Source organism: Triticum aestivum, chromosome 7D (genome assembly GCF_018294505.1).
Source record: "Triticum aestivum cultivar Chinese Spring chromosome 7D, IWGSC CS RefSeq v2.1, whole genome shotgun sequence".
NCBI classification, from domain to species: domain Eukaryota; kingdom Viridiplantae; phylum Streptophyta; class Magnoliopsida; order Poales; family Poaceae; genus Triticum; species Triticum aestivum.
The window spans coordinates 409,787,624-409,800,307 of record NC_057814.1 but is presented as its reverse complement, the minus strand read 5'-3'; the positions used below and the strand labels follow the sequence as shown (position 1 = coordinate 409,800,307).

The following is a 12,684-nucleotide window of genomic DNA, read 5'->3' as shown; positions in this document are numbered from 1 at the left end:
AAGGAGTTCATATCCGATCTAAGTGTCATACCTAGTGCATCGGGTCCAATGAAAATCTTTTGTGACAATACTGGAGCAATAGCCTTGGCGAAGGAATCCAGATTTCACAAGAGAATGAAACACATCAAGAGACGCTTCAATTCCATCCGCGATCAAGTCAAGGAGGGAGACATAGAGATTTGCAAGATACATACGGATCTGAATATTGCAGACCCGTTGACTAAGCCTCTCTCACGAGCAAAACATGATCAGCACCAAGACTCCATGGGTGTTAGAATCATCACAATGTAATCTAGATTATTGACTCTAGTGCAAGTGGGAGACTGAAGGAAATATGCCCTAGAGGCAATAATAAAGTTGTTATTTATATTTCCTTATATCATGATAAATGTTTATTATTCATGCTAGAATTGTATTAACCGGAAACTTAGTACATGTGTGAATACATAGACAAACAAGAGTGTCCCTAGTATGCCTCTACTTGACTAGCTCGTTAATCAAAGATGGTTAAGTTTCCTAGCCATATACATGTGTTGTCATTTGATGAACGGGATCACATCATTAGAGAATGATGTGATGGACAAGACCCATCCGTTAGCTTAGCACTATGATCGTTTAAGTTTATTGCTATTGCTTTCTTCATGACTTATACATGTTCCTATGACTATGAGATTATGCAACTCCCGAATACCAGAGGAACACTTAGTGTGCTATCAAACGTCACAACGTAACTCGGTGATTATAAAGATGCTCTACAGGTGTCTCCGATGGTGTTTGTTAAGTTGGCATCGATCGAGATTAGGATTTGTCACTCCGAGTGTCGGAGAGGTATCTCTGGGCCCTCTCGGTAATGCACATCACTATAAGCGTTGCAAGCAATGTGACTAATGAGTTAGTTACGGGATGATGCATTACGGAACGAGTAAAGAGACTTGCCGGTAACGAGATTGAACTAGGTATGAAGAAACCGACGATCGAATCCCGGGCAAGTAACATACCGATGACAAAGGGAACAACATATGTTGTTATGCGGTTTGACCGATAAAGATCTTCGTAGAATATGTGGGAGCCAATATGAGCATCCAGGTTCCGCTATTGGTTATTGACCGGAGATGTGTCTCAGTCATGTCTACATAGTTCTCGAACCTACGTTCGATGACGATTTGTATTATGAGTTATGTGATTTGATGACCGAAGATTGTTCGGAGTCCCGGATGAGATCACGAACATGAAGAGGAGTCTCGAAATGGTCGAGACATAAAGATTGATATATTGGACCATGTTATTCGGACACCGGAAGTGTTCCGGATAGTTTCGGGTAAAACCGGAGTGCCGGAGGGGTTACCGGAACCCCCGGGGGAACTAATGGGCCACCATGGGCCTTGTTGGAGAGAGAGGAGGGCAGCCAGGGCAGGCTGCGCCCCCCCTGGAGTCTGAATTGGACAAGGGAAGGGGGGCGCCCCGCTTTCCTACTCCCTCTCCCTCTCCTTCCTTCCCCCTCTCTCCCTCTTGATGGAATCCTACTAGGACTTGGAGTCCTAGTAGGACTCCCCTCTTAGGCGTGCCCTAGGGGCCAGCCGGCCCTCCCCTCCTCCCTCCTTTATATACGTGGGGAGGGGGGCACCCTAGAACACACAAGTTGATCTTTTAGCCGTGTGTGGTGCCCCATCCACAGTTACACACCTCGGTCATATCGTCGTAGTGCTTAGGCGAAGCCCTACGCCGATAACTTCATCATCACCGTCACCACGCCGTCGTGCTGACGAAACTCTCCCTCAGCCTCAACTGGATCAAGAGTACGAGAGACGTCATCGAGCTGAACGTGTGCTGAACACGGAGGTGCCGTACGTTCAGTGTTAAGATCGGTCGGATCGTGAAGACGTACGACTACGTCAACCGCGTTGATAAAACGCTTGCGCTTTCGGTCTATGAGGGTACGTGGACACACTCTCCCCGCTCGTTGCTATGCTTCCTATAGATAGATCTTGCGTGATCGTAGGAAATTTTTCGAAATACTACGTTCCCCAACAGTTAGTTGTCACTAATCTCTGCCATGCAGTTGTGCTCTTGATAGTGGTAATAATGTACAGTAAGAGTTTAGGCCGATGATCCATTGACAGTAGATTATGCTTCTGCATTAAGTGCAAAACAAAGTACATTGTTGAATGATCCCGCTTAATTGCCTGCTGTCACTGAGCATTAACATGGTTGCCGATGCTTTGTTGGCTCGTTCGTGGTGTTTGAATTTCTGCTGCTTCTGGCAAACTGAGATTTCGAAAAGCAGTGATGCATTCTTTGTTTTCCTTGCATTGTCTGTTTATGGTGCCATAAAAGATAAGGGACCTATACATCAGTTTGTGTATCCTGCTTGCACTGTGTAGATTTCCTATTTTGGTGCTAGATCTTTGGCTATGAGGTGGTGCTTCCAGCTTTGAACTTGCAACTTAACCTGAAGATTACTTACTTTTGAGGATGCCTAAGCCTGAAATCTGAAACTAAATCTGTTACCCCTGTGTCGCCCCTTGGACAAAGTTTGTACATTGAGATCAGTTATCTTGAACGTTCCTTCTTTTCGTCTCAGTGACCATGGCCATAGTATGACATGAAGTTTTATCTTTGCTCCTCAGCATACTAGCGCTTTGTTGATATCCTCTTGTACTGTCCATTGTTTCATTAACCTGCCAATTCTACATAAATATCCTTTGTCCGGACAAAAGGTTGTTCCTGAAAAAAGATTTACAATTCGTGCCATAGTATCACTTTTGTTCAGCTATTTGCTGTAATGTTTTTATTCTAAAGGCAATGTAATGTTCATCTCTTTTTGTTTCATTAGGATCTCATGCACCAAAATAAGCAACAATAAACAAGCTGGATGAATAAATTTCTCTCAGGTTCTCAATGCTAGATGACCATGACACCAAAAGATGGATACATTTGTCTGCATTATCTTTGGTGCAAAATGATGTTGTGGCTGTGATGAACTGTTTGCTGTGAAAGATTATGTTGCTTTGATAAATTATGAATGCTGTGATTTAGGATTCAAAGTCATCCTGTTATGATAAATTATGTTGTCACTGTGATGAGATATTGATTTCAAGTCATGCAAAATTATGTTGTTGTTGGAAAAACTGCTGCTAAATTATGAGATATTGATTTCAAGTCATTTTTATCAGGTGACCTTTACAATTCTGTAGCAAGGATATAAGGGGAGTTAGTTACATTGTAAAGATTAGATTTTTAAATGTTCAACACCATGTTATGTCAACATGACAAACCCTTTCTACTAAATAGAAATTTTAAACAAAGAGGATTGTGAAAGGAAGGGTTTTGAGGATTCAAGGGGTTTTGAGGGGATTGGGTGGAAGAGGGGGATTCACCACATCCCCTGAAATCCCCTCCTCCCAAAACCTCTACAATCCCTTCCTATCAAGCGAGGCCTTAGGGGTTTTGTAGGGGTACGGACTAACAGTTCACCTATGCGGCCAAGGTGGATCTCAATGAGTCCCCTTTCCTTGGACGTTGAAGAAAATTCCCCCTAGCGGCGGTAGAAAGAGACCTGAGTGAACGAGGGAGATCGCACGATGTGCAATCTACGTGTGTTTTTTGGTGCCACGATAAAATCGTGTTGGTTGTAGTGGTCGGGAAATCGAATCACTAGTTAAGGGTTATCCCTTGCAAAGGTCACTCCCCACCTATTCAAGTGCTGACAAGTGGCGGTGCCACCTGTCGCAACCTGAAAGTTTTCATTTTTTTAGATTAGTTTATCCAAAATGTTTTCTTTTGAACCGTGCGTTCAAACATCGAACCGTTTCCACCATTGGAATTCTTGCGTCGGGATCCCCAGGTTGCGACAAGTGACACGCTGTATGTGCGCCACTTGTCTCAACCTGGGAGTTTTTTCCGTAGATTCTGTTTGTTCAAAACGTTTCATCTCTTAAACCGTGTGTCCAAATTTTAAACGTTTTCAGCGTTGGATTCCTCGCGTCGAGATTTTCAAAACTAGATGGTTTTGACTAACTTTTTTTTTCCACGAAAAAACCGGACGAAAAACCACACTAGGAGCACGCTTTTTTTTCCTTTCTGAAAGCCGTTCCCGAGAGGCACGGCCATCCCTCTCGCGAAAGCAAATCTGTGCCTCTCACGGAAGCAAAACCCTGCCTCTCGTGGAAGGAAAAAAAACACGTTTTCTTTTTTTCCTTTTCTGAGAGGCACGACTGTGCCTCTCCTGGAAACAAATCCGTACCTCTCGTGGAAGTAGTACAGTGCCTCTTGCGTAAGCAAAAAAAAGAAAGAAAAGAAAACACGTTTTCCCTTTTCAAGAGGCACACCTCTCGCGGAAGCAAAACCGTGCCTCTCACGAAAGCAAAAAAAAAAAACACATTTTTCTGTTTCCGAGAGGCACGGCTATGCCTCTCGTGAAAGCAAAACCGTGCCTCTCGCAAAAGCAAAATTGTGCCTCTCGCGAAAGCAAAAAAATGCATTTTTTCGCCCAAAAAAATCTTTTTTTGGTCGAAAAGCTAAGAAAGACCGGTGAAACACCGAAAAGCCAAAAAAACTGAGAAAAAACCATCTAAAAAGCCGAAAACGCATGCGAAAAAAATCCAAAGAAAGCACGTAGAGCGCGACACGTGGCGGCGGCTGAGTGGCGTGCTTTCAGCCCACCCCACCCTTGGGGAGGCTCCCGAACAAGCGCTCCTCAGTTAGTTGCTCTCGCAGGAAACACATCTAATGCGTGCTTTGCTGCAGCTAGCAAGGCCTTGTCCTCTTCGTATTTGATGATGTGCCTTTTCGTTTGCTATAGGTTTTGGTCTACTTATCTTCTGCATCCTGTGGGGCTTCACTCTACAGTTACACTGTTTTTTTGGGGGGGGGGGGGGGTAAGGAAGATGCCTAATTAGGGATTTGTTTAATTGTTATTAAGGTTTGAGAGAATCATTATCCCCCCACCCTCCTTACCATCAGGGTTCATGGGCCAGACTTGGCACTGGTACTTGCATTTTCATGGATTTATTTTAGGCTTTCCAACGATGTTCGTTCAGTGGGAGAAGACGTTCCTATTGACAACGAGACGTTTATCATGTGCTTGTAAAGACATATTAGACAAACTTGACATATTGCACAAATATAATCCATGATGTATTCAACTACAAAAATCATTGAGGGCTAAATATTGTTATGTTATGGGAAGTTGTTATTGCTGGCTGGTGTGGATCTGCTGAGCCCATGAGAATGCTGGTGTGGATCTGCTGAGCCCATGAGAATGTGGAAAACATTCAGTTTCCTTTACCTGACGCAGGGCCATGCCACACCTCCAAGACAAGACACCCCGTGGTGCTTATCCCTGATGAGAGCAACACCGCTGAAGGCACAAGTCAACCCTTGCTGCCTGATGTATGGTATCATATCATGTATCATATCATCCTGCTCCCTGTATTGTAATTCTCTGCCCACTGCCCTGGGTTGAAAGTTGAAACCTGCAAAGTGGCCGCCTTTAAGCAAAAAGGAGGAGTTGAAAAGGTTGCAAGATCTTGGTTATATTTCACGGGGTCAATCCATCCATCCATAGCCGCACTACTGTCTTCTCTTCTCCAGCGGACAGGTAATAACTACCTCAGGCGTCCGATCAACTTGCCTAGATCCACTAGACGTTATCATCTTCGACCTAGGATTGGCTAACCTAGTGGCTGACACGCTGCACACCAGGTGCTCGATCATATGCGTGGCAGAGGCCCGCATTCTCTTTCGCGCTGCGAGCGACAGTGTATGAACAATCATTTGGTTTGGGAATTAAGCGCACAGGTGTCTTGTTGAGCAGGGAGGAGTGAAGAACATGAATTGCATCTGGCAATTATGCTTTTTTGGGTTTTTGTCGAAAAAAGAATAATATGATTCTCGCGTTCTGCATGATGGTGTTGCCAGATGAACGCATTTGCCTTTCCGGTTCCCATCACTCAGTTCATCTGATGAATCTGCTTTAATTTCTCCCAACAAGTGTCACTTCGTTATCCCTTTTTTCCTCTCCCCCTTCTTTATTCATTCATTTCTGTTATTGTCAGTTTGTTGTGTTAATCAACAGGAATGACTGCATGTACAAAATGCAGCTCCCTGAAATGAATGGTTCTTCATTGAACTCAGCCATTTGGCACAAGACAATTTTAACAACAGTACAAGAGCTTCCGCATGCACGATATACACACGAGGTATCATTCCAATCCATCTCTTTCCAGTTAATTGAAACTTTTCATGTTCGGTTACAGTTATGAAGATACGGTAAACCGAAGCACGAGGCAGAGCAACCAGAGGATCCCTGACTCACTCATCATTATGAGCTTGAATCCTATGCTGTGTTAAGATAAGTCAACAAAAGCCTCTCATTATCGAGCCCACTTACGCTCTGCAAATGGCATGGCATGTAGAGCAGACAGGACATGTTTCTGCGTCGCCTATCATCGGCCTACTCCTTAAGCACTAAGGAAGAAATCTGTACCAAAGGGCAGTTATTCCAGTGGCTTTTATATCATGATGGTTTTTAGATAGGACAAGATACTCCTGGGTGAGCAGCTAATCGTTATACGCTTGCTTTGCATGCAATTAGGCAGGCCAATCATGGAGGAATGGAACTTACTTAGGGGGCTAGCCGATATATAGGTTTGCACTTTGTACTGATGCGTATATTAGTAGATAGTAACATCCTTGTTAAGAGATGTACCACTAAAGAAGATGCATGCAAGTGGTGAAGCTTATAAGTGAAAAAGCTAAGTGTCTTTCCAGTAAAGCTCCCCACATTACATGTAAAGAAGAGATACTAAACATTATGTTAAAATGGAATGTGAGGAGCTGTCGTTGCATGGAGGATCAAGAATAAAGTAACACTTCTTTTCTAGGTTATATAGAAAGATGGTACAATTCGATAGACTCCTTAGGAGTCGGTGAGAATTTTGAGGCACATGTAGGTGCAGCATGGAATCGTATGCACTGCTTCCACATTTATGTAAAGAGATCGGAGTAACAATAGGTAATCCAACTTGTCGGGTTTAATAAACAGATACTATTTGGGTATAAATCGAGATATATCTTTGGTCAGTACTCCCTCCGTTCCAAAATAGATGACCCAACTTTGTACTAACTTTGTACTAAAGTTAGTACAAAGTTGAGTCATCTATTTTGGAACGGAGGGAGTAAGTAATACCGGAGGGCGGAACTACCCTCCCAGTTAATTTACAAGGGCTCATGTATGCAGAATTGATAAAATGTGCATTTGGTTTACTGAAAATTATTGGTGTTGCAGAATGCAAGGAAAACATAAATTTTATTTACCTCAAGTCTATCAATTCTTTGTTGCAAATTGATAAATATTCCTGAATTTATTTTATTGGTCAGTAAAGAAGTACAATGAGGAGTGCATTTTACTGTGCCACTACAACAAACACTTCCTGATGGTTGGACAATGTTGCAGGTATTCTTTTCTATCTCTATGCATACATTTATTTTTATTTTGCGAAAGTCTCTACGCATATGAATAATTGCTTCTGTTAACCAATTTGTTGATAACTACTCTATCTTAGCTTCTGAAAATAGCTTCGTAAGTATGGTACATTAGAATGTAGTGCATACTTCATTTGCAGTTAGAAAACCACTTGTGCGGTAACATGAACATTCATCTCATATCCCCCAATAGCTGAGAGAATTTCCATCTAATTTGAAGGCTTATTCTGCAAGACTAGGACATTCACTACACTCGACAGAAGTTCACATGCGTTTCACGTAGTACTCTCCAAAGCTTACATAATGCAACGAGGCAAGAGTATGAAAGCATCTTCAGGAGCATGTTCAGGTTCAGTGTTACTGCTGTCCAAATTGCCAATTTCCGGCAGAGCAAACTCACTTTCAGGAAAAAGACTGAGGTGGACTGAGGTTTCAGCTGGAGCTCCAATAGCCACTGCATCCCCCTTGAGACACAAGGTCAGACAAAACCGATTAGGAGATGCACATCCACTCGACCACTTGTGTCCCATTCAGTTTCATGCACTCTGAGGGCGGGTGTATCGGCTCATATTTCCATTTCCACTCCACCTTGCTCCTTGACTTGGCCTTGAAATTTTGATGGACTGAATCTGAATGTGATTACGATCTTTCTTGCCTTATCAGTGAATAGCCCAGATACATCAACTCTTAACTTTTTACTCTACTTTCTCTCTTCAGTGAACAGGCATTGCTCCCGCCATCCTTTAAAAAAATTACATTAGGTAAACATGAGCCATTCTATGGAATCATAATTTGTACCAGGAACTTCTTGCAACCCATCAGTGAATTTCTTATATATCGCCATCATTATCACTTCATGCTTTTAGCTAGGCCCCACTACTCCACTTTAGTACTCACCAAGGTCCCCCACAAAGCCACCTGCCTTTCTCATCAAATGCCCCCTCACTTACCTTTAATTATTCCATCTCACAGTTAGCTCAACACCATAAAGACCTCTCCCACACACTCACAAATTGCACACACAGACACAGGTAGTAGTGAAGTACCAGAGCTACAGCTTGGGAGAGGCCATGAAGAGCTCTTCAGTTGCACCAAGCCTGAAACAGAAGCAAGGAGATGCTAGCAAACTGCAGGAAGGTGTCCCCAACAACCTTGAGCTTAGGCTTGGCATCTCTTCAGACAATGGCCTGAGTAGTGGTGGTGGTGGTGCTACTACTCCATGGCTTGGTGTCGGAGTGCACCCTTGGAGCCTGTCCGCCAGGCAAGACAAGGCGGCCCTGGAACAACCTCAGCAGAGGCCTAATGAGTGTCCTGCCCACAGGTTTGGTTATCAGTTACCACAAACTAATTCTTGTTTCTTCGCAATCATGTCATGAAAATAAGATGGTATGTAGCCTGAAACGAAGTACAGTTCTGAGTTATAGAACATGCTTTGATTAAATGAGGGTTCATGTATAAATAAGTTTTAAGTTTGTTCCTATTTTGATCTCACCAGAACATATTCTGGAATAGTATAAGGTACAAATGTCAACGGAACATAGAGAATTTGCCTATAAGAGAGGATAATGCCAAAAGTAAAAGAGGAAATAAATACAAGGGTAAACAAGATTATGAGAAACAAAACAATTCCCTCCCCAAAGAAAAGAAACATAGCGAGCTAGAATGAATGGAGTGATATTGCGGTAACATACTAGCATGTCTCAAGTTTATGTCTTTGTTCGCCGCAAAAAAAGGTGTATGTCTTGTTGTCATGAACTACACGCGAAGAGGCGGTGAATCTTGCTGGCTTGTCTGTCACCATCTCACCATGTTTCGCTCACAATTTTCAGAGAAGATCGCCCTCAACTGGTCGGATGGCCACCGGTGCGCACATTCCGCAAGAACCTGTCCGCCACATCCACAAGGCCTGCATATTCTGAAGACCTGAGCAAAGTGGAACCCTGCTATGAAGAAGAAGACCATGGAAACATAAACACTGGAGTTTCAGTTCAAGAGGGGCCGGCCATGTTCGTGAAGGTGAACCTGGAAGGGTATGCCGTCGGGAGAAAGATTGACCTGAACGCACACTGTGGCTACGGCTCGCTGTCCGGTGCTCTGCAGAGCATGTTCCATGGCTTCTTGTCAGGTGATAATCTTTGGCTTGCACTGCACCCATGTACGATCAAACTCCATCTTTGCTCATGTTCACTGACATGTATGAGCTGATTGGTTGATTTCAGATGGCCATGGGAGGATTGTAACAAGAGAGGATGAAGAGCAGCTGGAATATCACAAGGGCAAGGGCACGGTGAAGAACTACATCCTTCTGTACGAGGACAACGAGGGCGACCGCATGCTCGTCGGCGACGTTCCATGGGAGTAAGTCGAGGGAGCGGCCGGCATATACACCGTCCATTTTTTACGCAAGTTGAAGTGTTCACTGATCGATCTTTCTTGCAGGCTGTTCGTCGCTTCGGTGAAGAGGCTCTACATTGCCAAGGACCCTAGAGCTGACAAAAGCAACAAGAAGTAGAACAACGGTGTGTGTTCTTGCATAACAGTTGCACACCGTTTGTCCTCACAAAGTTTACTGCATTTATTTGTCGACTGACAGTACTACCGTGTTGCTTTCTGCGGTTAGAGGATGATCAGGTGTTGAGGCAGTTCCTGTGCTTCTAGCCGACGGATTGCATAGCTCCAACCTGCATGGATCTCTCTCGTGGATCATGCAGATATGGTCTTCCCCTCCAATGAGCTCACCTGTCGTGTGTCTAGGGGCGTAGTGCGATTAATTACTATAGGAAGTTTTGCTTGTGCAACCGAATAGAAGATAGTGGATTAGCTAATGTTCATGTAAAATAACGCAGGGTGTAATTATGTACTGTACCATATATGGTGAAATAGGTAGTACGGCACCGTTACACTAACATGCTGAATCTTCTTCTCCTCGGAAGCGTTTTATTGATCGGCGTGTAGCTTCATGCTCTCATCATAGTTTGTTTGAGGAATTTAACCTCTTCTGTGGGAACATGAATCTTGTCACAGAAAGGCGCAAGCGCAAACAAGTTTATGCCTTTTGTGTCTGGTATTGAGGTGGATTACGACAATCCAGTTTACTTTCTAGCGAGAAATCCGAAGGAGCCCTGCCTTTTCATTAAGGAGAAGAATATTACATGTTGGACATGTTCTGGAAGGGGACATTGCCAGAAACCGTTGGCAACCCACCAATGATTCACTTCTCAAGAACACGAATTCGAGTTACAGGCCTTGATACAAGAGGAATTGCTTGGAGAAGTTCAGAGCGAGGAGGAAGAGACAGGGGATGCCAGGAAGTGTCGTGCCGTTTCATGATCCAACCGGATACTCTGGATTTGATCACATTCTTCATCCCTCGTAGATCTTTCTTCAATCTTGGATTAGGGAAGGATGAGATATTCACGGCTACTGACGGTTTCATTGTGGGGCAACTCATGATCTTCATATCGATCTACACGTGTCCCTGTTCGCTGCCCCCTGTGCCTGTACTTGTAGCCCGCACCAATTCCTATTAGGAACGCCTACGGATGAGTGAATCAGGCCGGCCGCGCAACCGCTCGCTGCGGCTTATGCTTCGCTGTAGGTTCGCCTGCTCGCTATGTTTCTTTTTTCCTTTGGTTTTTCTTTGTTTTTCGACCGGGTTTTCTTTGTTTCTTTTTTTTTCCTTTGTTAAACTTCTTTCTTTTGTTTTTTCACTGGTTTTTTTCTTGGTTATACTTTTCTTTCTTTCTTTGTTTTCTTTGTATTCCTCAGTTTTCTTTGCTTTTCTTTTTGTTACTTTGTCAGGTTTAATCGCTTTCCTTTTTTTTAACACATGTCTACTTTTCGTGACTACACCAATATACATTTTTAGCGCACACGTGAAACATTTGTTTTGATGCACTTTCCAAATACATGATGTACATTTGAAAAGAATAGATGGTAAGGTTTTATTCAAATACATGTTGTATATTTTTTAAATGTTGATAAACATTTTTAAGCAAACATTTTTCTTACACTGTATAAACATTTTTGAAAATTTCACGGACATTATTTGGAAACATGCGAATATTTTCTTTAAAGTTTCATGATACATTTTTTTAACCTACGCGAACATTTTTTTCATTTGTATACCACATTTCTTTGAAACGTTGGAATATTCATCAAATGTGACGTACATCTTCTTAATTGCACGAAACATTTTTCGGAAATGTGTTGTCAAATTTCATATGTAAATTTATTTATTTTTACACATATATGCATTTAATTTAGAATATAAATCTCTACTTCTAAAGGGAGAGTTGGTAGTCTCGTCTCACTCCCATCAACACTATATTACGCCCGCGAGCATCTTACAGCCGACTCATTTAACACGTGCATTAACTCAATCAAATCGACACTTTCCCAAAACAACATCATGGATTAACTCATTCAAATCAAATCTTAAGAAAATCGTAACTAAATCCAAACTTCCTTGCCTTCTATTACTCATACTCAAATCAAATCAAATCTTACCAAAAGCATCAATTATAATCATCTCTACTCCTAAAGGGGGAGTTGGCAGTCTCGCCTCACTCTCACCAACACTATATTACGCCCGTGAGCGTCTTACAGCCGACCCATTTAGCGCGTGCATCAACTCAATGAAATCGGCACCTTTCCAAAACAACGTCATGCATTAACTCATTCAAATTAAATCTTAAAAAACTCTCAACTAAACACAAACTTCCTTGCCTTCTACTACCCATACTCAAATAAAATCAAATCTTACTAAACCATCAATTATAATCAAAGTTGGCTGGCCCATTTGGTGCATGCACACATTTTTATATTTTATTTTTTCTATGTTTCATTTTTTGGTTCCTTTTTGGTTTCGTTTTTCTATGACCAACCTATTATTTTGTGCTCAGCATACTATCAGAATTGGCACAGGCATGTATGCCATGGTTAGCTGGTGATACGTCTCCAATGTATCTATATTTTTTTATTGTTTCATACTATTATATCATCAATTTTGGATGCATTATATGCTATTTTATATCATTTTGGGGGACTAATCTATTAACCCAATGCCGAGTGCTAGTTCATATTTCTTTTTGTTTTTGGCTTTTCGGAAATCAGTAGTCTAAACACAATGAAACTTTATAGTGATTTTTTCTGGACCGGAAGGGACTTTAGAAGCTCCAAGAGGAGGCCAGAAGAGCT

At 42.5% G+C, this 12,684-nt stretch overlaps 1 protein-coding gene across 1 annotated transcript; it reads left to right on the top strand.

The window, feature by feature from the left end:
* Nucleotides 1–7,155: 7,155 nt before the first annotated feature.
* LOC123168457 (auxin-responsive protein IAA25) lies at nt 7,156–10,477 on the top strand. The gene is made up of 6 exons (XM_044586344.1): nt 7,156–7,456; nt 7,706–8,806; nt 9,315–9,610; nt 9,705–9,843; nt 9,925–10,004; nt 10,108–10,477. Exons 2-5 carry the CDS (start codon nt 8,556–8,558, stop codon nt 9,995–9,997), a joined length of 759 nt encoding a protein of 252 aa, XP_044442279.1. The 5' UTR covers nt 7,156–7,456; nt 7,706–8,555; the 3' UTR covers nt 9,998–10,004; nt 10,108–10,477.
* Nucleotides 10,478–12,684: the final 2,207 nt, after the last annotated feature.